This window comes from Podarcis muralis, chromosome 12, assembly GCF_964188315.1.
Source record: "Podarcis muralis chromosome 12, rPodMur119.hap1.1, whole genome shotgun sequence".
Taxonomy (NCBI): domain Eukaryota; kingdom Metazoa; phylum Chordata; class Lepidosauria; order Squamata; family Lacertidae; genus Podarcis; species Podarcis muralis.
Genome location: NC_135666.1, coordinates 46895983 through 46922234, shown reverse-complemented (window position 1 = coordinate 46922234; position 26252 = coordinate 46895983). Strand labels below are relative to the sequence as shown.

Sequence of the window (26252 nt, the reverse complement as noted above, 5' to 3'; positions counted from 1 at the left end):
AAATCATTGGCAGCCGCTCAGAGTGGCAGGGGCAACCCAGTCAGTTGGGCATCATCCTCAATGAACACGAGCAAAATTCAGGCTCAAAAGCACTCTACATACTTTTGCATAGATCAAAATTAAAAACCCATGATATAGTGCATAAGCCAAGTCAGGATGCTCTACTACAATTGTAAAGTATAGACTACAAAACCCGTGACTAGGAACAAAATACTTGTGCACAGAAATATCTGGGGGATGTATAAGAGGTGAGAGGCCTTCGCTTGGGGCCCACACGGTCTCGTCCTCTCCCTGCTGAAATTAGGCTTGCAAGAAGCCTTCTCTTGAAGCCAACAGCAGACTAGGTAGTTGTTAAGTTGTGGGTGAACATATCAGACAGCACAGCGATTCTTCAAACAGCTCTTCTTTATTCAGAGGCCAGAACAGAACTGAACTGAAGAGCTCAGTCAGCCTGCTTATATAGAGCTCCAGTACAACGTTACTGTAGCAACTTTCTAAAACTATCCAATCACTGAACGTCACTTTCGATCCTTAATTTGCATACAAACTATCCAATCACTGAAGGTCACTTTCGATCCTTCATTTGCATAACTATCTACAGTATCCCCCTGCTGGCCTAGGGTGAGAACTTCAGTACATAACAGTAGTGGTGTGCGATTGGTTATGTCTGTGGTGCCCGCAACAGTTCCTCCATTTTGCAAATGTTCCCATGGACTTAAAAAGACTGGCAAAGTAAGACATATCATTTTAAGACATACTTGGGGTCCTGGAAAGCCTTGGAGTCCTTTAGGTCCTGGTATTCCACGTAAACCTGGTGTACCCTGAGTGACACAGGAGACAAAGGAATACAATAGGTTTTTGATGCATGTTGACCAAGCCCCAGATGCAGCCTTATTTTAGTGGCTCTGGCCTGTTGATGCAACCGCTTCAATGCACGATGGCTACTGGAAACAAATCCTACCTGTTTCGATTCACAACCTGCAGGGTCAGTCATTACAATATGCAGAATTCAGCTTTGACAAGACACCCCTCTAAGCACGGCAACAGAACACAGATTTATATTACCTGGTTTCCTTGTAGCCCCATTTCACCAGGAAGACCTGGGTCGCCTTCATTTCCTTTTAGGCCCTGTCAAAGAGAAGAGAAAAGTACTAAAGGAGACACGCGTTTCTGACCTGCAGCATTCTGTGGGAGTGAATGAAATGCAGTTTCTGCCCAGATATTAACTAGCAGAAACTTGATCTCGCGCACAGTCAACCACAACCTCGACAACAAAACAGCAACAACATGCCACTATTGAAAACTATATTGTTTAGACAATATTGTTTTGCAATATGACTTTTTGTTATTATTTTTTTGAAGTTTTTATGGATACTTTGGTTGATTTTACTCTTATATGTTGTATCCTGCATTGTTATATTTTGACTAAAGTTGAGAATTATAAATACATCCATGAATAAGTACTTGTCTCCTCTGTAGAGTTGGTGGCCCCAGCTGACTCATGTGTAGTAGCATTGCTACCATCCATTGCTGCCATTTTAACTTCCCACAGTGTCCCCACCGAAGCATCACTCCTAGGCATTGTGGGAAAACTAAATGGCAGATCCAAACTGCATGGCCTGGAGAGATGAGGACAGGTGTTAACAAACCTGGGGGACTAGGGCTGCCCAACCATGCAGGGTGCCAGGCTTAACAGATGAGGGGCCCTCTATTGCTAAAAGTGTGTTCATACATTCATCATGGGTTGAGCATTAGGGATGTGAATGAAGGTACTTAAGTATCATGGAGGAGGATGCAGCTGACCCCCTTGGTCTAATTTTTCCTTCTGACAAAGAAATGGAAAAAGCAAAGCAAACAGACCCATAATTACCACGCTTTCGAAACATCAGGTAGTTCAACTGGCGCTTTTTGCCTGAATCCCTGGAGCAAAAATGATGGGAGCTGTTTCCAAAGCTTTAGTTTGGTGACAAAAGAAAAATTACCAGGAGGAGCTGTAATCCGAGAAAACATTTATTGACACCTAAGGCAATCATTAACCGGCATGGGGTTTGTAAGGACATAAAGAAAGCATTGCTGAGTAATGCTCAACTTTGGACAGAAAAGCGGTCTGCTGTGACAATTTAAATGTGTGTTTGTGGCAGGATGGGGAGACGTAAATTCAGATAAAAGCCAAAGCCTGCAGGGCCCTCTACGGCTGCAAAGTAAAATTGACACTGCAAAGAAAACATCTTACAAAGAAGCTGGTGTTGTAAAGTTGGCAGAAGCAGGTGTGTAAGAGATGTGTAAACTTTGGGCAAGCGACATTTCATTTTGAGGCCAAACTCCCTTCATCCCACCGCAAAAATGAAGAACGTAAGATGAGTCTGGCTGGAGCAGACCCAATGATTATTCAGTCTAGCATTCCATTTCAAACAGGGACCAGCCAAAAGGCCCAGCAAACCTGTAAGCATAGCTTAAAAGCAATAGAGCTTAGGAAGAGAGGGATTTGTTTTATTTATGTGAATGTCACCTGCATTCATTCATCTTTTACACCCCGTTTCCACATGGTTCTGCAAAAGCATTTTAAGGCATTTTACCCTAAAATTGTACTGGTTTTCCCAGTGGTGATGTATGGAAGTGAGAGCTGGACCATAAAGAAGGCTGATCGCCGAAGAATTGATGCTTTTGAATTCTGGTGCTGGAGGAGACTCTTGAGAGTCCCATGGACTGCAAAGAAGATCAAACCTCTCCATTCTTAAGGAAATCAGCCCTGAGTGCTCACTGGAAGTACAGATCCTGAAGCTGAGGCTCCAATACTTTGGCCACCTCATGAGAAGAGAAGACTCCCTGGAAAAGACCCTGATGTTGGGAAAGATGGAGGGCACAAGGAGAAGGGGACGACAGAGGACGAGATCATTGGATAGTGTTCTCGAAGCTACCAGCATGAGTTTGACCAAACTGCGGGAGGCAGTGGAAGACAGGAGTGCCTGGCATGCTCTGGTCCATGGGGTCATGACTAAACAACTAAACAACAACCACCCTAAAATACCCTTTCTGGCATATAGACGTTTCTTTAAAATGCACATTCTTATATGCATTTTGTTGCATTTGAATCAAGAAACGTATCACAAAAGCAAAAGAAATGCAAAGGTCGAATGATAACTGCATGCTGACCCACATAGGCAGACTGGGCAAAATTCCTGAGGAACTGCTAGTCAGTGACAGGCTGCCTTTGGAAGAAAAGAAAAGTTTCAAATGGTGATTTATTCCACTTCATTCAGCCCAAGGAGATCAGGGGGTCTCATAATAGCCCTGCCAAGTAAGTTAGGCTAAAATGTAGCCTAAAATGGGTGGCTGAGGCCACCCATCCAGTTTCATGGCTTGTTTGCAAGCAGTGGCATAGCATCAGTTGCTGGCACCCGGGGTGAGCACAATTTTGCTGGGTGGGGGGAACACCAGCCCAGGCCTCGCCGGCAACACCACTGGAGCGACCCCACTCCTACCGGAGCAAAACAGGACAGCGTTGAGCTGCCTTCCTGCCCATGCAGGGGAGAGCATGGCCGGTCAACGCAGCCCTTGATGAGTGGAGAGTAGCACCAAGCGAGGCCGTGGTGGGGTCGCCTGATTCATGCCCACTCAAAAATTGTGCACCCTGGGCCACCGCCCCCCTGGTACCTTCCCACTCTATGCCCCAGTTTGCAAGAGCCGCTCGCATCTATAGCCAATGCACAGAGGGGGCAGCAGGAGCACCCCGATACCCACACACTTCCCAGACCCATCCTTGACATCCAGTGAACCGAATGTTGGCGAATGCTGGTTAGCCTGGTTCAGCTGCATTCACATAGCATGCGCCCTCCCTGTGATGTTCATCTGAGCACACAGATACTGGGGAGCAGCATCAGAAGACATGCGGCCATCAGAGGTTTGCTAGCGGACACTCTTCTTGCTACTCCCTCCATGCATTTGCTATATATAGGGAGGGAGATATTTTGAACAGTTCTACATTTAAAAAAGGGACGCGGGTGGCGCTGTGGGTTAAACCACAGAGCCTAGGACTTGCCGATCAGAAGGTCGGCGGTTCGAATCCCCATGACGGGGTGAGCTCCCGTTGCTCGGTCCCTGCTCCTGCCAACCTAGCAGTTCGAAAGCACGTCAAATTGCAAGTAGATAAATAGGTACCACTCCGGCGGGAAGGTAAACGGCGTCTCCATGTACTACTCTGGTTCGCCAGAAGCGGCTTAGTCATGCTGGCCACATGACCTGGAAGCTATACACCGGCTCCCTCGGCCAGTAAAGCGAGATGAGCACCGCAACCCCAGAGTTGGTCACGACAAGACCTAATGGTCAGGGGTCCCTTTACCTTTTACATTTTTTAAAAAAATAATGCATGAGCTTAGATGAGGATTTGAGAAATGCCATGAAGCCTAAGCCAGGATTAAGAATTAACCACAAACTCAGATCTTGAAACAGCAGTTTTCAAGCTGCTGCATGCTTCAAACTGTGGTCCTTCCAGTCTTCCTGATCAATTTCCACTGATCAGTTGGGCCACTGGATTATCAAGAACAAACAATGCCCTTGTTTTCATGAAAGGCACAGCTCTCCTTTCAATTTCTAGCTCCGCAAGTCAAGGAGGTTCCAGCTTCAGAACAGGAAGGGAACACAAGTCATCACTATTCCGAATGGCAATGCCAGTTCCTGCATCGGTTCCAGGAATAAGGGGCAAAAGCTAATAATAATACATTCAGCATTATGTGAGTGCAGTGGCTACTGACCTCTAAGCCAGGGCGACCTCTGCGGCCATTGGGACCCTAAACGAAAGGGGAGGAAACAGCTTTTAAAACAAGTTTTAAAGAATGGCACTTTATATGTCAACTTATACATCATCCAAAAAGAAGAAATGCATTTTCCCCCCACCACCAAAAAAGAGGGCAATAAATGACATACATTTGCATTACAATTTGCAAATGCCAAGTTATATGTATCTAACTTTGCAAGTATACAGAGTATCAATGATGCAGAAGAACTGCCCTTTCCTCTCCTCGCCCTGCATACCCGCAAAATCTGCTCCAGAGGGTCTTCCAGCTCCCTGGAGAAGATTTTGAGGGTGCCCAAGGAGCAGGCCACAGAGGAGAGGAGGGGAAATTCTGTTGCACAAGCAGACGTCTGATGCACTAACAGAACAGCAGCGCTGGATATGACCCAGTTACTACTATTTAAACTGAGATGCACTGTACTTCTTTAACGGGGAAGACTGCCAGTAGGTGACAAGCGTGGGTGGCCAATCTGCTGTTGATGGGTAACTCCTGGTCTCCTTCATTATGGTTCTTTAAACCAGATTTGGACCAGGCAGCCCTTCAAATAAGGGACTCTTTCAAGTGGAGGACTGTTCTCTGTAAAGCATGGCCACCCTAACTGTGGAATATTACCTATGGGAAATATTCATCTTACATCGGACCCTTCCAAGTCAATGAAGAGGCTAGTCAGCTGCTCCAGCTTCTGCAATGGGATGATTGCTACCTCTGCTTACTTAGAGCTGTTTTGTCGATCAGCCCTGCATTTTAAACCACCAGGGGTTAAAAACGGCTAGCCAGTTTGCAGTGAAACTAAGTTAGTTTATAGGGGAAGAAAAAGTCACCAGCAGATGAAAGAGAACCATTTCCTAAAGTGTCTAAGATGAGCAGTGAAAGGCCTCAGGTTGCAGTAGGCCACGAGTTGGCAATTTTCTAATAAACTCAGCCTACCAATGCTGGGTAGCATTTGGGCCCAATTGGCGCTGTGGGTTAAACCACAGAGCCTAGGACTTGCCGATCAGAAGGTCGGCAGTTTGAATCCCCATGATGGGGTGAGCTCCCATTGCTCGGTCCCTGCTCCTGCCAACCTAGCAATTCAAAAGCACGTCAAAGTGCAAGTAGATAAATAGGTACCACTCCAGTGGGAAGGTAAACGGCTGCTCTGATTCGCCAGAAGCGGCTTAGTCATGCTGGCCACATGACCCGGAAGCGGTACGCCGGCTCCCTCGGCCAATAAAGCGAGATGAGCGCTGCAACCCCAGAGTCGTCCATGACTGGACGTAATGGTCAGGGGTCCCTTTACCTTTAACCTATGGCTTACAGCACAAGCCCATGCGTAATTGATTCAAAAGTAATTCAACGGGGCTTATGTCAGGGAATGGTCTGAAACAGAGGATTGGGAAATTCTCAGGCAGATCAGCTCCTCTTTGAAGAGGAGGAGTGGGGGAGATCCACCTTCCCTGTTTCCAGCGGTTTCAGAAGCAGAGGGAGACACAAACACTGAGCAGCTTAGACAGGAGTTACCTAGCTACGAGATAATGGACAGAGAAACAGAAGGGAGGGAACAGCCAGCAGAGATGTCATTACAGAGTGTGGGGTACCCCCCTCCCCAAGAACTAGGAGGTCCGTCTGTATTAGAGAACAAAGAAAACAGAGAGGAGGAACTTCCCATTGGCGCCCAGGATGTTGCGGGAGATGGAAGGGGGAGGAGTTAGAGTAGCTTGTGGGTCCTATCTCTCCTTGTGGAGAGATCTGGATTTTTGCTTGCAGTCAGATGATTGAATACAAAGGACTATAAAATATAAAGTGCTCATTAATTCTTGTCTGTGAAGTCAGACTCTCCACACCTGACAGCTTAGTTGCAGAAAAGAGTGTACAGGATTGCAAAATAATCTTAGGGGGGTTCTGTTCTGGGTTTTTTGTTTTTTTGAAGTAGTTACATAGGAAGAAAGGAAGAGTTTGTCCCCTGTAAACTGAGCCATAGCATTTCCTTTATGCATTTACATCTTCTCTATTACAGCTGCTCTTACATTTGCACCCTTCTCGCCTGGCTCTCCTTGCACGCCATCAGTTCCCAGGTCCCCCTGCAAAACACAGTGAGATTACTAAATTACATTTGTGCCTTTGACGTACTCCAGACATGTGCGATGAACACTGACATGTAATTCAAGGCAAACATACTCATCCGAATAGTTGCGGTACGGCATTGCTTTGTAAGCAGTTTCACCGTAGCCAATTGAATCAAAGTATATAAATCATATCTACTTTGATGGAACAGAACAATAGAGACTAGTCCATTTCCAAATTAAGCACATTGTCGGAGGCGTCTTCTCCCATTTGTCTTCATTGCACCCCAATGATCTGCCAAAATCCACAGCGTTCATGTGTCTCTTCCCTCTCCAGTAATCAGGATTAAGGTTGCAAAATAGGTCAACTGGATCCAAGTTGGCAAGACTTTGGTGGGGTTTTCGTCCCCAAGATAAATATTAATAAATATTAGTGAATTAATAAATAAATCCCTGTTTCAATGAAAGAAGCTATCCACATTCAATCTTGCAAAAATGATGACTTCTCTTTTCAGATATTTCTAAATATACACATTAGTTTGTTCTTAACGATTTCTAGATGTCTGGATACCTGCCGTCCCGTGATTCCTTTTGCACCAGCTGGACCAAAGGCATTGTTGTCAATTCCAGGATCCCCCTGAAACAAACGAATACACACTTAAGTGTTTCCAGTGACCTATGCTATGCTAGCATAGCTGGGAGGGGAGGATGGGTGACCGACATCAACATTCATTTTAAGTTGAAATATAGGCCTGCAATCAAAAATCTTTCCCTGAAGAAATGAAAGGAATCATCTGGCAATGAATGCAAGCGGGCAATCTGTGCGGATGACTTGATGATTGGAGATACAGTTTCACAAGACAAAGAGGTCGGAGAGGTTGAAAAACATTTTAAATCTAAAATAATGTCCATGTCATATCCCTTTTAGAAATGCATTTGTGTTCTGTGCCAATAGTAGAACAGCAGGTTGTGTCCACTTTCTTGTAACTTCTAACAAGGTGAAATGGATCTTCTCAAAGCACAGCCTCTGGTTGGCCACTATGAGAATCAGATGCTGGACTTGATAGGCCTTTCGGTCTGATCCAGCAGACCCCTTCTTACATTTTTATAAGTCCAGCCACAACAAAATTTGGGGTGAGGGAAAGGCTGTCAAGGGCTGCAAAGGCCAGAACTGGAAGCAGCTAGTTCTGTGAGAAAGGTGGGGTATAAATCAGATAAATGTGTAGATTTTTGATTAAAAAATAATAACAGCAGCCATCATTACTCACATTGTCTCCTCTTACACCAAGCTCTCCATGCTCACCAGGCTCTCCTCTGGGGCCTTTTCTACCCTTCATCCGGAAAAGAAAGACAAACAGCAGTTAAAATGTTATGTACCACCTCACCTTATCAAATGCAATCTTTACATCCTTAGGCCTTATTTCAAAATGATGAGGGCCGCAGACTGAGTTAAGCAGTCTTATCCTCACTAACTGCAGTGGGGTTAAGTACATTTATCTTTCTACTGGATGGGACAGAAGAAATGCTGACTAACATCAGTTCCATTTCCTGTGGATTAGATATATATTCCAAACTTAGATCCTATCTGCAGTAGATGTTTAAAGCTGTATGATAACACAGTAATGGTCATGGCTTCCACCAAAGAATCCTTGTTTAGGGTGCTAACAGTTGTTAGGTGACCCCTACTGCCCTTGCAGAGTTACAGTTCTTAGAATGGCTTAACAGTCAAACCCTCTTCCTAGGTAACTCTCGAACCTGCAGCTTGGTAAAGGAAATAGGTGTGTCCTAAGAAGTCTACAGTCCCAGGATTCTTTGAGGGGAGTCATAACTGTTTAAAGCATATGATAGTGCTTTGAACGTACAGCAGACCCTCCAAGTGTCCCTATTTTCCAGAAACAGTTTCGGATTTAAAGAAGCTGTCCCAGTTTCTGATTTAATCCCAGAATGTCCAACTTTTCCTTAGGAAGTCCCTATTTTTGTCAGAGAAATGTTGAAGGGTATGGAGTTATCCGATCCCAGAGCCATCTGAAGGTAGCCCTGTATAGAAAAGTTTTAAAAAATATATTTAATGTTGTATTATGTTTTTATACAACTTGGAAGCCACCCAGAGTGGTTGGGGCAACCCAGTCAAGTGGGTGGGGTATGAATAGTAAAATGATGATGTTGGTGGTGGAATAGGAAGTCCCTCTTTTCATCAGAGAACTGTTAGAGTTTATGGTATAGTACGAATGGGACCTCGGTCATTACACAGTTCAGAGCCATTTCCAACGGTTCAGAGGCTCTGCCTTATAGGCAAGGCAACCGTACACAGAGGTGCAAGTTATCTCTACACATTTATTTGTGCAAGTTATCTCTACACATTTATTTGTGCAGCTCAACAATTGTGTGCACAGGTACATGGACTGTACATTTGTGGGTGTTGCATGTGAATAAATATACAAGTAAGAATGCAGCTCAACTTATCTGAGTCCACTGGTACACAGGTCGTACCTTCGTTTAACATAAAAAAGTTTGAACATCCCTTAGTGCCTTTTGCCAACAGACAGTTAAAATATATAATTATCTTTACCCTTCGTCCTGAGCTGCCCTTTGGTCCATGTGATCCAGGAATTCCTCGTTCTCCCTAGAACCCCAAAAGAAAAAGAAGTACAACTCAGTAATCTTGTGCAATATGCTTGTCATAGAAATCTCAGGCAGAGTCTCCAGACTTTTAGAAGACATATAAAGCCATTTAAACATACAAAGCAAAAGGGAAGCTCTTGGGGTAGCTCAGTAGGGACAGCACGAGACTCTTAATTTCAGGGTCATGGGTTTGAGCCCTGTGGTTGAAGAAAGATTCCTGCATTTCAGGGGGTTGGACTAGATGATCCTTGTGGTCCCTTCCAACTCTATGACTCTATTATTCCTCCCCAAGCCATGAATACCATCACCAAGTGATCAAAATCCCCACCAAGCAGACTTTTAATTCTGCTTGGTCCCGGTTTGCATTTAGAGAAATCAAAATGTAGATTTAGCAACTGTTCAGATTCAGACTGTGTTATGCACTGAGTTGAATAGGTTCCAAAATGCAACAGTCTGATTGGTCCTGGAACAATAGGATCCAAAATGCAGCAGTCTGATTGGTCCTGGAACAATAGGATTCAGAATGCAGCAGTTTGATTGGTCCTAGAACAATGCAGCAGTATGATTGGTCTGCAGGAGCCACCCAATCCAGCTCCAGATGGAAGTGAATCCAGAACTTGATTGGCCTACAGGAGAATTCCGGAATTAGCCAATCACATGCAGCCCATTGTGTAAATAATGTATATAAAGCAGACACTTTGTGGGGACTTTCATTCCTCCTCACCACTATGAGCTGAATAAAGAGCATGAAATCCACTCTCGACTCTGAGTATATTTCAGACTGTCATTTAGGAGTTGCTGTCCCATTATAAGCAAACCCTGGAACCTATGACTTAATCAAACCTGATACTTCAAGGGAATCTGGAATTCGGAGCACGCTTGCTGATTAAGCTACACAGAAACTGGTGTTCCGGCAAGGTGCATAATGCCAAATGTTGACAGACATACAGAACGGATTTCAGCAAGATTCAGCAGAATACCTTTATACCAGTGAATCCTCCAAAAAAACAATCTCTCAAAGGACCTGTTGATGGCATTTTACCATTGTACTCTGGAGAGTGTATTAACTTATGGTCTGTGTGTGTGGTTTGGGAGCTGCACGGTCAGGGGGGAAAACAGTGCTGTCCAGGGTTGTAAAGACTGCAGAGAGAATAATTGGGTGCACTCTTCCCACCTTGGATCAAATCTATGCTTCCAGGTGCCATAAGAAAGCTGCAGAGATAGCGCAGGATAGTGCGCACCCCAGAAATGATCTCTTTCAGCTTCTGCCTTCTGGAAGAACGTACAGGGTTATAAAGACTAGGACCAGCCGCCTGAGAAACAGTTTCTACCCAAATACGATTTTGGTTTTAAATGCAGTGTAAGGAGTCTGTATAGGAGCATATTGTATTTAAAAATGGGGTATCAGAGTTTTTAGGGGGTTAACCAGGCTGGGATAGCAGGCTTGTTGGGTTTTGAATGTCTGATGTAGATTTTTCAATTTTGTCGTTCTGTATGGGGCAATGGCAATAAAGATTATCATATCGTATCATATCGGTTGAAGTGTGTGAATGGCAGCAAGTAATTTTCTGAATCTCCCCCATCTCCCACACTGGAGTGAATTAGGTTTTTCTGTGTCTGTGCCTCTTTGCCAGCTGTTTCCTCTCACTTCTGGCATGGTGCAAAAATCTCTACTGGACGAAGCATGGACAAGTATGGTAACACAGAGTAGATGGGTAACTAAACATAGGTCTGGATGGGTTTGGTACAACCTATTATAATTCCCAGCCCGCTGTTGTCAACTTCCTTTCAAACAGAGGAAGGAGACATCATTAGCCTGTTCCAGAGTGAGATTCTGAAGTATGTCTGGGGAGGAATCTTCTGCAGTTCTGGACATTTGTGGTTAAATTTCAAATGCTTACTTTCTTGAAACTGCAGTTGTTTACTATTAAAATAATGTTTCATGACATTTATTTAAACAAATGTGTGCATAATTATTTAAATACCCTTTCACACGATGTTAAAGTGCCCTTTGGAGTTTGTTCCCCTGTCCCACAGTAAAAGTTCCTTTTTTTAAAAGCCCTGCAAAGACAAGCCTGTTTACGAAAACATCTGGGGAATGTTTATGGGTCTGCTGTCCTCTTTAAACCATTTTGAAACATCCACAAGATTTCAGTATTATTGACTTGTAACTTGATGGTTGTTTGACTTTTGCAGCCCTTTTAAAAGTGGTACACTTCTTTGAACCATCCAGGAAAGCAGACTGTACCCCCCCCAAAAATCCACCATCAAATGGTCTGTCAAATGTTACCTCTTGTCCATCGATCCCATCAAGTCCGCTGTCACCATTTTCACCCTGTTGAAACCATTTGAAAACATGCTCACCATTATTTACCCCTGTAAATAAAATTTCTGGGGCATTTCTGCTGCAATAAACAGTAGGGTGTTATTGTTTCATTTGTTATTGTTATGTTATGTTACACACATTTGTGTTTTTACACTGTAAACTGCCTTGCAATCCTCAGATGAGGATTTAATAAATCAAAAATAAAATATGTAAAACAAAGAGAGTAATCCATAATGTACCCATTATGTACAATGTACTCATTGATCATTTGGTATAGTGTTTCCAAAGCCATCTCAGGCCACCTGTAAAACTGGCGGCAAACTGTATTTAATAGTATCTAACAACCTTCCTGGTACCCTCCAGATATTTTGCACTACGACGTACATCATCCTTGACCCTTGGGGTGGTCATACTATCTGTGGCTCATGGAAGTAGGAGTCCAAAACAGCTAGAGCTCACATCTATCTTTTTTATTTTTCAAGCCATATCCCCAAATAAGGTGTGCTACCAGGAATTAGGATGCTCAGATCTCTGCCCTTGTGCTGGTCCCAGAGGCTGAGAGGCGAGGTCTGAGTCCAGTCCGAGGTTGATGGTGCAAAATGAAGGCAGTCCGTAGAAGTTAAAGCTGGGTGCAGGGCAGGGCATCAGGTGAGGTCAGGAGCTACAGCAGGGAAGCAGCTCAGGGATCAGGCTGGAACTGATAACCAACAATGTTGCTCCCGCAACCTGGGACTGGGGATGGCTGGCTTTTATCTCCCCCGAGACATAGGGCGGCCCTGATCCTGGCCTGGAGGCGAGCACTCCTCCTGCAGGAACTTAGTTCCCTCCGCCTGTCTGACCTGAGCCTCTGCAGCTCAGGAGAGGCTGGAGGGTTACCAGACCCAGAGGCAAACTCCTCTTCCCCTGACAGGGCTGAGGGTAGAGCACCTGCAGGCAATGGGTCCTCCATCCCTTCAGGAGCCAGAGCAGACTCAGCTGGTGCCTGCACCTGAGGATCCAGCACAGGTGAGGACCCTTCAGGCTCAAGCCCCAGCCCCGGCTCAGCTGGTTCTGGAGGTGGGGAATCCTGTGCAGGCTGGGATTCCTCAGATTCAGCATCTGAATCCAATTCCCAGGCCATCACAGCCCTGCTGTCTCTCTTGGCTGCTCCATCCACCTCTTACTACAAACACATTACAGCCCCTCTAGGCCCAGCACGTTCCCCCTACCAGTGACTACACTTCCTAGAAAGTCTTCCGAGCAATAGGGCAGAAGATGTTGCAGAGCTCTGGAGTCACTCCAGGAAGTCAAACTGTGCTGTTTCACTCAGAAGACATTATAGGAAACATAGGCATGAGCAAGACTGGCCTCAGGCACCTTGTAAGTTTATGGTCAGAGGCAACCCTGCCACTCTCTTCTCCAAAAACAGCTGAGGCTTCAGTTTGTTTGAAGAGATCCCAGAGATCCTTCTGAACCACTTGTTGTTATACAAAACCCCACTTCTCATGTGAGGCTTTTGTAAGTACTTATGGGAAAGAGGCCAAAGCGAAACACCGGTGAGCATTATCTGAAGAGAAGTCTTCGTTCCCCTATTTTAAAAGCGTACATACCTTATTTCCTCGGTATCCCCTTGGTCCCTAAAATGCAAAAGAGACACGCTGCAAGTGAGCTATTAGAAAGAACGCATGAATTCTTGGCAGAATCCAAGTATAAAGGTGTCGCCGCCGCCCCCCCCCAAACTAACAATACTAGAAACCAGAATATTCAAAAACAAGATTCATGAGATGAACCAGCAAACTGTATGCCACTGTAATGATGCTTGTGGTGCAAGAACCAGGTGCGTCCCTAACATTAATTCGCTCCAAATGTGCCTCCTGGCAATGTTTTGTCCAGCAATCATTTTCTAGCAGAACCAAAAAGGAAGGCAATCCATCGCTTCCCAACACAGATTCAGGAACCCTGTTTATTTTCGTACCAGACTTCTGAGGTGTGCACACACCCGAGTCTAAGGGATTTATCCACAGAAATGGATTCATCCAGATAAATGAATGGCTTTAGAGGTGGAAAGGCACATATTCTGCACTCCTCAAGGGGAGGAATGTGAGCCCCAAATTCTCAAAGATATATGATGGAGCCGCACGAAAATCCACAGCAAGACACAGATGGACAAAAGAAGAGAAAAAGAAATAAATTGTGGTAAGAATAGTGATCGGAATGCACCCTGAGGAAAAATATACTTCAAGACCATTCACTTGCCTTTAGGCCTCTTGCGCCACCGCAGCCTCTTTCTCCTCGTTTGCCAGCGATACCCATCAGACCACGATCTCCCTAATGAAGAAAGAAAGACTGGTAAAAGCCACACTTTCCACATGAACCAGTGCATAAGGCTGACTGTCTCTGGAGGACCTGTGACCAGAGTGTTTGATATCTGCTGGCCCGCCCGCTTGCCACATAGCTGTGGCCGGCTTTTACTGAGTATGGGGGTGTCAGCCTTAGCAATAATAAATTAAAAGCCATCGGGTCACAGTGTGAGGTCTTACCATAACACAAACCGTTTGCTCTCTCTGTGAATACTGAACTGATTCTGCGTTCTTGATGCAGCCAAAGCAACAGCACCGATGCACAAGAGGGAGGTGTCAGCAAGCCCAAGGGATCTCCAAAGTTTGCAGAACGTAAGAAATATACAAGGTGTGACTGGAAAGTTCGGTGAATCGCCACAGAAATCGGACAGCGAGAAATATTCAAACATATAGACTTTACAGGCCTTCTGATACAATGTGCTAGAATTCCTACTGAACTCCTGACACGATGCACCATTGACAACGTTCATAGAACTGTTGGAAACTTCTGAAGAAGTCAGCGTGGTGTAGTGGTTAAGAGCGGTGGACTCGGAATCTGGTGAACCAGGTTCGCTTCCCCGCTCCTCCACATGCAGCTGCTGGGTGACCTTGGGCTAGTCACACTTCTCTGAAGTCTCTCAGCCCCACTCACCTCACAGAGTGTTTGTTGTGGGGGAGGAAGGGAAAGGAGAATGTTAGCCGCTTTGAGACTCCTTTGGGTAGTGATAAAACGGGATATCAAATCCAAACTCTTCTCTTCTTCTTCTTCCAGTTCCCTTGTCACAGCAGCTTGGACGTGTGAAGTGTTGGAAAATCTGTTCCCTTTCAGTGCAGATTTCAGTTTTGGAAAACGAAAGAAATCCGTTGAGGCCAGATGGGGAGAATATGGAGGGTGGGATACTTCAGTAACCCCAATAATGATATCACCTGGAATATGCGATTCTTCCGCCATCATTCGGACGGACAAACGCCGATCCTGCATCAATAACTCAATAACTCTGTTGGCATTTGCCGCTGTTCTACTCAATGATGATCTGCCAGAACAGGGTCATCTTCAATGGTTTGCCGCCCTTCCCAGAAACACTTAAACCATTCCTACACTGTCTTTTGAGTTACAGCTTCATCTCCGTACACAATTGTGAGCATTTTGTGGGTTCCCGGTGCCAATTGTATGTTTGAATATTTCTCTCTGTCCGATTTCTGGGACCATTCATTGAACTTTCCGGTCACACCTTGTATAAGCAAAGCAGTCCAGAGAGGACTGTGTACGCTTAGTGGGTCATGGGATACTTCCCGGCAGCTAAGAAGCGTGGGGAAAATGGAAAAACCAGGGGGTAGTAACCATGGAATTGAGTTTCAAGGGAAGGGAAGGGCTGGTGGTTTGGCCCCTTGAACATTCGAACTTCACTCTGCAACATTTTGTTGTACTTCCTTGTTTCACTGCTACTACTACTGATAATAATAATAATAATAATAATAATAATAATAATAATAATAGAGATGGAAGGGCCTGTCAAATTCTGTATCCTTAAGGATGAATGGTAACCCTTTACAAAGTATCTGAAGACGCAACAAAGCGAACTGGACTCCTTAGCAGGTTTTGAATAAACATTCACAAACTTTTTTATTGATAATAATCAGCTAAATAGTTTGAGGATCTATACAACTTTGTAACATGCAGAAAACAGCATTCTTAGAGAAACCAAAGGCTGGAACTGAGGGAAGTTGGGGGGTGGGGGTGGATGGGTTTGGGGGGGAGGAAAAATGGGGGGGACAAGGATGATATGTTTTTGGATAATATGTCTTGTTATAATTTTGAATTTATAAATAAATAAATAAATAAACTGAAGCAGCAGCAGCAGCAAAAAAATATCTGTATCCTCATTTCTTGTTTTTCCGATGGTAAGTGCAATTCTTCACATATTTCATAATTTTGGGGGGGGGGGGGAAATCCCCACGGAATCTATCTTGCCAAACACATTTTTATACGCAGTTGTGACCAATGTGCACATTTCAGCAACCAAGTTTCCTAACATTTATGCACGTTATTTTCTGCACATTAACTTTCATGCATGGTTTTCCTGACCGTATGCATTTCTGTAAAGACTGGAGAACTGCGTTGCAAAATTCGGAAACGTATACGTTTCAAAGGATAGCTGGGTTTCAGCTCATATATGGTTTTGGAAAGCATGAATTTAACATGTTCAGCTTTAAATGTGTACTGAATCAAATTTAATAAAAATAATAATACGGTATTTTTCGCTCTATAGGATGAGCTTTTTCCCCTCCAAAAATTAAGGGGAAATGTGTGTGCGTCCTATGGGATTAATGCAGGCTCCTTGGCTTCAGCGATAGCAACGTGAAGCCTCCGAAACACAGAGGGAGCGCTCCCTCCGCACTCCGGAGGCTTCACGTTGCTTTTGCTGAAGCCTGCGGAGCACAGCGCGAGTTCCCGCTGTGCTCCAGAGGCTTCAGGTTCCTTTTGCTGAAGCCGGGAGAGCAAGACTCTTTTGGCTTCAGCAGAGAGGGAGAGCTGCGCAGCGTCCTTTCAGCCAAGCAGGAGGAGAAATGGAAGGGGCTCCGTTTCTCCTGCCGCTTCACTGAAGGGGCGCTGAGTAGAGAGGGGGAGAATTTTTTTCTTGTTCTCCCCCTCTAAAACAAGGTGCATCCTATAGAGCAAAAAATACGGTAATTTATTATTTATGTTTATATTATATTTATATTTATATTTCTCCTCCATCCCTAAATAGCAGCAGCAGCAGTAGTAGTAGTAGTAGTAATATAGGAAGAGGAGGAGGAGGAGGAGAAGAAGCAGCTTCTTCCTCCCACAATAGCCAATCAGCATTCTAATACCACTGAGTACACAGCTCTCTATGGACTGTTAAGGGCAGGCATGGTCAACAACTTTGGTCGGCCCTTCACTTCATCAAATCGGGCCCTCGAAAGTTTGGACACCACTGGTTTGGGGCTTCTACCAACCTAGCAGTTCCAAAGCACACCAGCACAAGTAGATAAATAGGTGCCGCTGTGGCGGGAATGTAAATGGCAATTCCGTGCACTCTGGCTTCCATCACGGTGTCCCGTTGCGCCAGAAGCGGTTTAGTCATGCTGACCACATGACCCAGAAAGCTGTCTGCGGACCAACACCGGCTCCCTCAGCCTGAAAAGTGAGATGAGCGCTGCAACCCCAAAATCACCTTTGACTGGACTTAACCGTCCAGGGGTCCTTTACCTTTGCCTTTTTACCTCTACTGGTACCCTCCTCTTTTCTCGTCTTAGGCAGGACTGGTCTCATTTTGTCCTCAAGTCAAGCAGGACTATGAGAACTGAGATTGTTATTTGTGTGTATGAGAAAGCTAGCCTGGAGGTCCCACTCTCTCGAGACAGCAGAGTGGGCTATAAATTTTTATATGGGCTGATGGATGAATAAATAAATAAATCTTCTGCGTTTGGAATGCTTTTAAAATTGTACTTTATGCAGATTCCCAGGAACAGAACCAGGCCGCTCTCACACATTGCTTCTGTCCCACAGAACTATGTGTTTACTTACCGGCCCTCCTTCTTCACCCGGGTGACCTGGGTGCCCTCGATAGCCCGCACTTCCCTGAAAAACAGCAGTTCGGAGAGAGGGAGTCACATTTAATTCAAAAATGCTGCTTCTTACAAATAACAGAGCTTCTTTGCACTTATTTCAAAGACCTGAGGTGACCTCTTTTTCTTCTTTATTATTTTCTGTGCACTGCTCTGGTTCGCCAGAAGCGGCTTAGTCATGCTGGCCACATGACCCGGAAGCTGTCTGCGGACAAACGGCGGTTCCCTCGGCCTGAAAGCGAGATGAGCGCCGCAACCCCAGAGTCACCTTTGACTGGACTTAACCGTCCAGGGGTCCTTTACTTTTTTGTTTTTACTTGCAGAGAATATACCATTTTCCTATGTTGCGGACTTCTTTGGTTTCTTCATTTGGAAAAATCTACAAACCACTTCATCAAAATGGTCTCCAAGCGGGGAACAAATAAAACTGTAGATTAAACATGGCTGAAACTCAGAAAACCCTTTTAAAAACAAAGCCATGTAAAACCAGCATCATTAAAAACTAAGATGAAATGAATGAAACAAATACAGGTAGCTGTGTCTGCCAAAGGGAAAGCTTTTTAGCAGCCTTCGCCCCGCCATTGGTGCCAGCTGAAAGCATTTTACCAGACCCTCAAACACAGGTTCTTCTTCCTAGCAAAGCTGTCCTCACTGACACTTGGGTATCAGGAAGGGGGGATTTTTAGGGAATTAAGCAAGAAGTCAGCTGCTTGCAACCACCCTCTCCTCCAGGGGCTTCTTTAAGGGGAATGTCAGGAGTTTAGTTCGTCATCTATAGGGATTGGACTCCACTCCTAGGTCTGTGTTTTACAGACAAGAGTATACAGCTCACATCATTTGCTGCCTGGGCCCATCTGCACTGTACACTTAAAGCAGTAACATACCACTTTAAACAGTCAGGACTTCCTCCAAAGAATTATGGGAAAGGCTGTTTAAGGCAGACCTTCCAGGTGTCCCTATTTTTCAGGGACAGTCCCGGATTTACAGATGCCGTCCTGGTTTCTGATATGATCCCAGAATGTCCCGCTTTTCCTTAGGACATCCCTATTTTCATTGGAGAAATGTTGGAGGGTATAGAGTTATGTGACCCCCGAGCCATCTGAAGGCTGCCCTGTATAGGGAAGTTTTTTGATGTTTAATGTGTTACTATGTTTTTATATATGTTAGAAGCCTCCCAGAGTGGTTGGGGCAACCCAGTCAGATGGGTGTGGTATAAATAGTAAAAAAATATATATTATGGAATAGGAAGTCCCTATTATCAACACAGAAATGTTGGAGGGTATGAGTCAAGGGTATCTACCTGCTGTACACCACTTTTTTTGAAGTTTATTAAACGTTACTAAACAATCAAATTGGTATATGTTCTCAACTCAACTCAGCGTGTGTGGCAATCCTTCCTTCCTTACTTTCTTTGAATCATCTCTTTGAAATGCAGGGGAGTTCGCCACAGACCCCTGCAAAAATAATTAGTGAATCATCTTTCAGCCATTCAAGTGGTAAAAGTTAACAAGGAAAACTGACAGCCGAACAATCATGGGATCCATGGACTGACAGAAGATTCATGACCAAAGAAGCTGGAGGTTGGATTCTTATTGCACGCTTGAGGTTTGAAAGATTTAATAAATTTTTGTCCGAAGCGTTCAGACTTTATGGAAGTGAAGAAACCACAGAAAACTGACTTGGATCAGTTTCGTGTTTGTCCCTTACTTTTTCCAATCAGGCAAGTAGCCGTATTGGTCTGACGCAGTAGAAATATACGGTATATAAAAATTGTCCAGTAGCACCTTGTCTGAAGAAGTGTGCATGCACACGAAATCTCCTACCAAGAACAAACTTAGTTGGTCTGCAAGTAGATAAATAGGTACCACTCCGGCGGGAAGGTAAACAGCGTTTCCCTGCGCTGCTCTGGTTCTCCAGAAGCGGCTTAGTCCTGCTGGCCACATGACCCAGAAGCTGTACGCCGGCTCCCTCAGCCAATAAAGCAAGATGAGCGCCGCAACCCCAGAGTCGGCCACGACTGGACCTAATGGTCAGGGGTCCCTTTACCTTTACCTTAAGGTGCTACTGGAGATTTCCCACCCACCCCCAATCAGTTCATTCCTGTAAATGCCACATTCTCACCATACATTTAAAACAATTATTATTATTATTATTATTTTGTTATTTTATTGTTATATTATTATTTATATCCTGCCCATCTGGCTTAGTTTCCCCAGCCCTGAAGGCAGCCCTGTTTACGGAAGTTTTTAATGTTTGAAGTTCTATCACTATTATTATTATTGTTATTATTATTATTATTCTGCTGGGAGCCACCCAGAGTGGCTGGGGAAACCCAGCCAGATGGGTGGGGTATAAATAAATTATTTATTATTTATTTATTTTATTATTATTATTATTATTATTATTATTACATAATAATAAAAACAAAAAAGCCATGCCTTCCCCCCCAAAGCATTCTGGTAGCTGTAGTTTGTTAAGGGTACTGAGAGTTATTAGGAGGCCCCTATTCCCTCACAGAACTCCCTGTGAAGAGGGATCGACTGTTAAACCACACTGAGAATTGTGAGCTCACGGTAATACCTTAATATCCTTTTCATTTCTTTTAAGTTGTTGACTCTTTATGGGTCCTCAGGTCACTTTATCGGACTTAACTTCAATTGGAAATCTTCAAAGAGGAAGTCTGATGAGATCCATAACATACCCTCCAACATTTCTCTGATGAAAATTGGGACATCCTATTCCATCATCATCATATATTTATACCAAGATGTTCTACCGAATCCTGGTGCCTCCTGACTCTCTATTAGGATGCTATCACTGTTCACAGGCTGGCAGAGGAAAGAAATCAGTGTTGCATCTGGCTGTGATATTGAGTGTGGCAGTGCCATTTCTCAATTTTTATCTTGTGAATCACCCTAAGATCTATTGATGAATGGCTAATCTTATAAAAAAAATAAACAAACCACACTTCATCCACACTTGCGTAACACTCATACACTCTACGCTTCTCTCATTTTACCTTTATTCCAGAAGTTCCCGGCGCACCCCGAATTCCATCTTCCCCAAAACATTTGCAGCAAACATTGCAGCATTCTCGTTCAGTGACAGTATCCTGCAAAATAATGGATGCCAGTCATTGCTACCATTGGCACCATTGAGAACCGAGGAGAGTGTCCTATCCCTTTACCTCCTCCTTCCCGGAAGAAACTTACAAGTGCTCGCCATAACCTGCTGGGGAGTTCTGGGTTTCCAATGAGCAAAGGTTCCATATATTCAAATCCTCTACCAAACTCTATTTCCTGCAGTTCATGGAATTCCTGAAAGTTTCCCAGGCCTATCGTTAAAAGTGCATTCAACCCTGAAAAGGAAATGGTGTTAAAACCAATTATTGGATTTTCTAAAGTGGAAGTGTAAAAATTCATATTTTGGATTTCTTTTAAAAAAATGGGAAGAAGTTTTAAAAAGAAAAGACAGAGTTAATTATCCCTAAACAGCTTTTCTTGGATGTTTAAACATTCACATTCTGGGAGGTGAGTGATTGATTGATTGATTGATTGATTGATTGATTGATTGAATTTATACACAGCCCTATACTTGTGGGTCTCAGGGTGGTTCACAGAATAAAATCAAGATGTAAAACCACAAAATACATAATAGAACTGGGAAGTTTGCTGATATCTGCACTACATCACAGAACTCACAATCTCTGCTCGGTATAATATGGAAAAGTGTACTTTTCGCTTAATGGGTAAATTTGTAGAAAGCTGGCTTTTATTCATCCCTCATTGGAACACAAACTTTAATGATAATATTCAGTCATATGTTTTACTCATATTTTTGCAGTTTTTATTGTGTTATATAATAAGATTTAATTTTGAAAGTCCCACTTGATTTCATTCCCCTTTAAGCAAGACGACTGTAGATAATTCATTTTAACACATCAATCTATGGATGGCTTTCATCAAATTGGGCCAAACAAGTTTGAAATCAGTAAAATCAGGATGGATCCTACAGTATGTGTTCCTGCGTGATTATTTTTCTCAGGAATTGGGCTGGCCACATCAATTTCTTCATGCTTGAGCTGAATTCAAAGCAGAAGTGAAATTTCATTTTTGAGCTTTCTTCTGGGAGGAAAGGGGACTGCCAGAATCAGCTCTGTGGTTAACAGATGGTAGGTGTATTTTTTATTATTATTATTTAAAATGAAACACAGCTGTATAAGAAAAGATGACATTCTTTATTTCCAGCGTATTTCGAGCGAAAAACTTTCTCCAGGGATACGATCTCTGTTAGAACCTGACACCTATCTCTGACACCTATTCTACAGCAGCTGCCTTCATTCTTCTTATTTTGGAAACTTTTAAGACAGATGATTGATTTATTCCTTTTTCTTTTTGAGGACCCAAATGTGTACACCCCCACTGCACCTGGTCCCTTAAGCTAAAGCCACGTCAACATGCTTGGAGGATTCCAGATAATTCGTAACCGAATTTTCTGAACTCCAATGTCTCAGGGAACATATTAGCTCTCTCTTAATTTTGGACAACCCAGCTGGACAATGATCAGGCATCAACAGTGTGGTGTTTCTGAAATGTTAGTGTCAGCATAAAACTATCACAGGAAGTTCTGTTTGTGTCCTGGCCGTCTGTGCAAGACAGTCGGCCTTTACGGAATGCCTCCCATATGGATGAAAATGTCATGCATTTTGGTTATCAGAAGACAAAGGGCAGGAGGAATAAGCAAGGCATGTTCAAAAGCATCAGTGCATCCTTTCTTCTGCTCCTGGCTCTGGTTATAAGCACAATGTCTCGGGTACCACCACACGGAAATGTTTTCTAGCATCTGTGTACCTTTCCTGCGAAGACCGTCGGCTGTTGTTTTGAGCACTTCTATGCTGTCATCTGGCCCATCAGAAAAAACTAAGAGAACCTGTGATGAAACGATAGCAATGAGAATGGCAAAAGGGATGTGGCCATTACCACATGCCAGAGGTTTTCAACCTTTTTGAGTCTGCGGCTCCCTTGACCAACTGCATTCTTTCTGTGGCACCCCTGTGGGGCTCAGGAGCCCAGTTACGTCACCCCATGCCTGCAGAGCTGGCAGCCTCTCACCCTTTTTCAAACACCCTCCCTTGTGGAGTGTTCCCTCAGCCTCCTCTCCTTTCCCTTCTCCTTGGGAGTCCTCCAGGCACCTGCTGCTCCAGCCTGTGGCCTCTCAGCTGCCCCCCTGCCCCAAAGAGAGGTGCTGTCAGGGAACTGCCATCAGCTCAGAGGCGAGAGGTGGAAGGGCAGCTGGGTTACAGGGAGCCTCGGAAGATTGTGCGAAGTAGCTCTTCCTCCGACGAGGAGGGAAGCCCCGCCTCCAGTGGGGAACGAATTCAGGGATCGGAAGATGCTAGAGAGAGCCACAACACCGAGCCTGAGCAAAGCGGGGGAGAGGCAAGTCCCCCTTTGCCAACGCCCTCTTTGCGCAGTCCATTTACGCGCAGAGAGGGAAAGAGAAGGATGGGCGTCAAAAGACTGTTATGCTGGGGAAAGTTTAAGGACCGCCCACTCCCAGATTCTGCTAGCGACTGAGCAGACATGGACTTGAGACGCTCTGCACTGTAAATGTTTTTGTACATATAATAAAGCCTGGAAAAGACCGGTGGAAGTCTTGCCTGTTCGCTCTTGAGCAACCACACCGGCACATAACAGGTGCCTCCTCATACTGCCACACAGGGGCCTGGGACTTGTCTGTCCATTCCCACCAGCAAGGGCTGGCAGACTGACATGCTGGGCTCTCTGCCCTGCCTGCTTGCTTGCTTATTTCAGGGCTGCCTCAGATCCTGGCAACCAGCACCCCCTGGCCAGCCCCAGAGGCACCATTCGCCTGTGCAAGCCTTTGGGAGGCAGAGACGCAAGCAGGCATCAGAGGAAGGGAGGGAAGGAAAGAGGGGCAGAGGCCAGTTTTGCCCGCGGCACCCCTGACCATCATTGAAGGCACCCCAGGGTGCCACAGCACACCGGTTGAAAACCACTGCCATATGCAATGAGGGCTCCTATGTATCAAAAACAACCAGTAGTTAAGAACCACCAATACAAACATATACTTGCAATGGACAAGGACGTAAAAATAGGACAATGAACAATGTAAACAGTATTCTTTGGGTGAAGTCCAAATGATTCCTTAGTGGCTGATAAGAAGACTTTTAGCTGAGAAGTTTCATTTTGACTGGGGTAACCCAGTCAGATGGGCGCCCAGTGGCGTAGCGTGGGTTGTCAGCACCCGGGACAAGGCAAGTAATTTGCGCCCCCTAACCTGTGGATTTGCGCCCCCTAACCCTAACCCCCAGATGTTGCGCCCGGTGCGGCCAGCCCCCCTGCACCCCCCACGCTACGCCACTGTGGGTGCCATATAAAGAATAAATTACTATCTTGTTGTTGTTGTTGTTGTTGTTGTTGTTGTTGTTGTTGTAGAGAGGCCATTCTCCAGAATGCCAATTGGATGATATATTGTTTTGAAAAAGGGACATTCTTCCCAGGACAAGAGAGCATTTATAAAGAAAACCTTTCCCAAGGACCAATTGGGATATATCTAAAAATGACTTCATGGTTGATACAGATCTATAACCAGTCTGTAGCATTAATGTTCGTTGTCCTACTTTTATCTGTTCTGAGAAGTATGTTACAATATTTTCATATTGCGCGCCTTATTGTTGATTGTATTTGATATAATATGTATAGCTGAAAAGACTAAGAAACATTATGTGAGGCTGCGGTACACCAAAAAAAGGACACAGGTGGCGCTGTGGTCTAAACCACCGAACCTCTTGGGCTTGCCGATCAGAAGGTCGGCAGTTCGAATCCCCGCAATGGGGTGAGCTCCCATTGCTCTGCCCCATCTCCTGCCAACCTAGCAGTTCGAAAGCACGCCAGTGCAAGTAGATAAAAAGGTGCCACTGTGGAGGGAAGCTAAACAGAATTTCCATGAGCTCTGGTTTTCATCACGGTGTCCCGTTGCACCAGAAGCAGATTAGTCATGCTGGCCACAGCACCCAGAAAGCTGTCTGCAGACAAAGGCCGGCTCCCTTGGCCTGAAAGCGAGATGATCGTTGCAACCCCATAGTCGCCTTTGACTGGACTTAACCATCCAGGGGACCTTTAACTTTTTAAAATCTTTTTTTACACCAGAACATAATACAAATTATACCAGCACTAATTGGGGGGAGGATGTTATAAAGGCTGGTGATAAGCCACTATCTCTGACCCAGGTGGAGCCAAGGAGGTCTCATTTATAGGAATATAAGACGTCGAGCTGCGTATTGTCCACAGAGGGTCTCAAGGTATTCAGGTAAGGAGTCTTTCTACCTGGAGATGTCTGGGATTGAACCCGGGGTCTTCTCCATGAAAAACAGATGCACTCTACCACTGAGCCACAGGATTTCTGCAGGTAGCAGGAGTGATGGGCATAGCTGTCAACCGTCCCTTATTTGGCGGGAAACTCCCTTATCCCAGTGCCGTGTCCCGCTGCTGTCCCTTATTGATGATGTCCCTTAAATTTCCCGGGTTTCAAAGGAAGCAGCTCCTCTCCCTCACTCCCTGCCAGCCAGGGAGGAGGGAGGCCCCAACTGTGTTGCTTGGCTGCCCGGCCTGCCCCCCCCCTCCGGCCTTCTCTCACCAGCCTCGGCCCCCGGGAGCCCCTCCCCACCGGGATTCACGGGAGCCTTGAGCCCTTCTGCTGCCATCCTCTTTGCGGCCGCCAAACTGAGCTTCTCTGCTTGGGGCCTCCCCTCTGCCCACCGCCACTGCTGCTCCCGCTAAGCCGTACTGTGGCTGTGCTGCGAAAGGACCCGGATAAGATGGACAGCCTGGCGCGGCCTATGAATTGCTGAGGAGCGTTGAGAGGAGAGCGAGGGCAACCATAGAGAAAGCAGTTCAGAGAGAGAAGGAGGAGGCGGCAGAGGCACGTGCAGGTGTTCCAAGGGCTAACCATAGAGGGGGGAAAGCGGAGGAAGGACTGCAAGCGCTTCTCCCATAGATTTATAGTGGTAGACTAGCATAGATGGTCTGATCTGTGGGTTTACTTTGGGCGCTATTTCCCCCCCTTCCTCCCGCCCCACCTGATGGAACTGAGAGCTGCAGATGGAGCACGCGATACAGAACTGCAGCAGCATCTTCGTAGCTTGGACTCCGTTTTGCGCGAAAAGTGGTTGCTGCTTGTAGTTATTTAATTGCAGTGTTTCATCAGCTGGTTTCTTGAGCAGCAACCTCTGAAAACGAAAGGCTAAAAACCGGCACTGCTCTCCCAAATTATCTGGTCCCTTTTAACTTTGCATTTCAGCCGGTTGACTAAAATCCTTTATTTTGGCTGCTGATCCCTTATTTTCGAGGCTGCTGTTCCCTTATTTTCAAATCTGTAAGTTGACAGCTATGGCGATGGGTAAAGTGGCTCATCAAAACCAGAACTGCCACAGTGTTTAATACCAGGCTTATCTGACTGCTGGATTTTTGACCACCTCCACCATCACAATGCAGCCATTGTGATGGCTGTAGTCTATGGACTCCCTGGCTTGGTTGCT

General features: G+C 45.1%; 1 protein-coding gene across 2 annotated transcripts in view; it reads right to left on the bottom strand.

Annotated features, from left to right (window-relative positions):
* The window catches only part of LOC114607443 (collagen alpha-4(VI) chain-like), a 96366-nt gene that overhangs the window by 33277 nt on the left and 36837 nt on the right, over positions 1–26252 (bottom strand). For both annotated transcript variants that reach the window (XM_028750631.2, XM_077916372.1), the window contains 14 exons: positions 22543–22621; positions 20905–21050; positions 20712–20804; positions 17652–17705; positions 14019–14090; positions 13373–13399; positions 11748–11792; positions 9405–9458; positions 8104–8166; positions 7407–7472; positions 6800–6853; positions 4752–4787; positions 1066–1128; positions 759–821 (listed from right to left, as the gene is read on the bottom strand). In XM_028750631.2, the coding sequence (XP_028606464.2) occupies positions 759–821; positions 1066–1128; positions 4752–4787; positions 6800–6853; positions 7407–7472; positions 8104–8166; positions 9405–9458; positions 11748–11792; positions 13373–13399; positions 14019–14090; positions 17652–17705; positions 20712–20804; positions 20905–21050; positions 22543–22621 (915 nt within the window). The remainder of the gene's footprint in view (positions 1–758; positions 822–1065; positions 1129–4751; positions 4788–6799; positions 6854–7406; positions 7473–8103; positions 8167–9404; positions 9459–11747; positions 11793–13372; positions 13400–14018; positions 14091–17651; positions 17706–20711; positions 20805–20904; positions 21051–22542; positions 22622–26252) is intronic.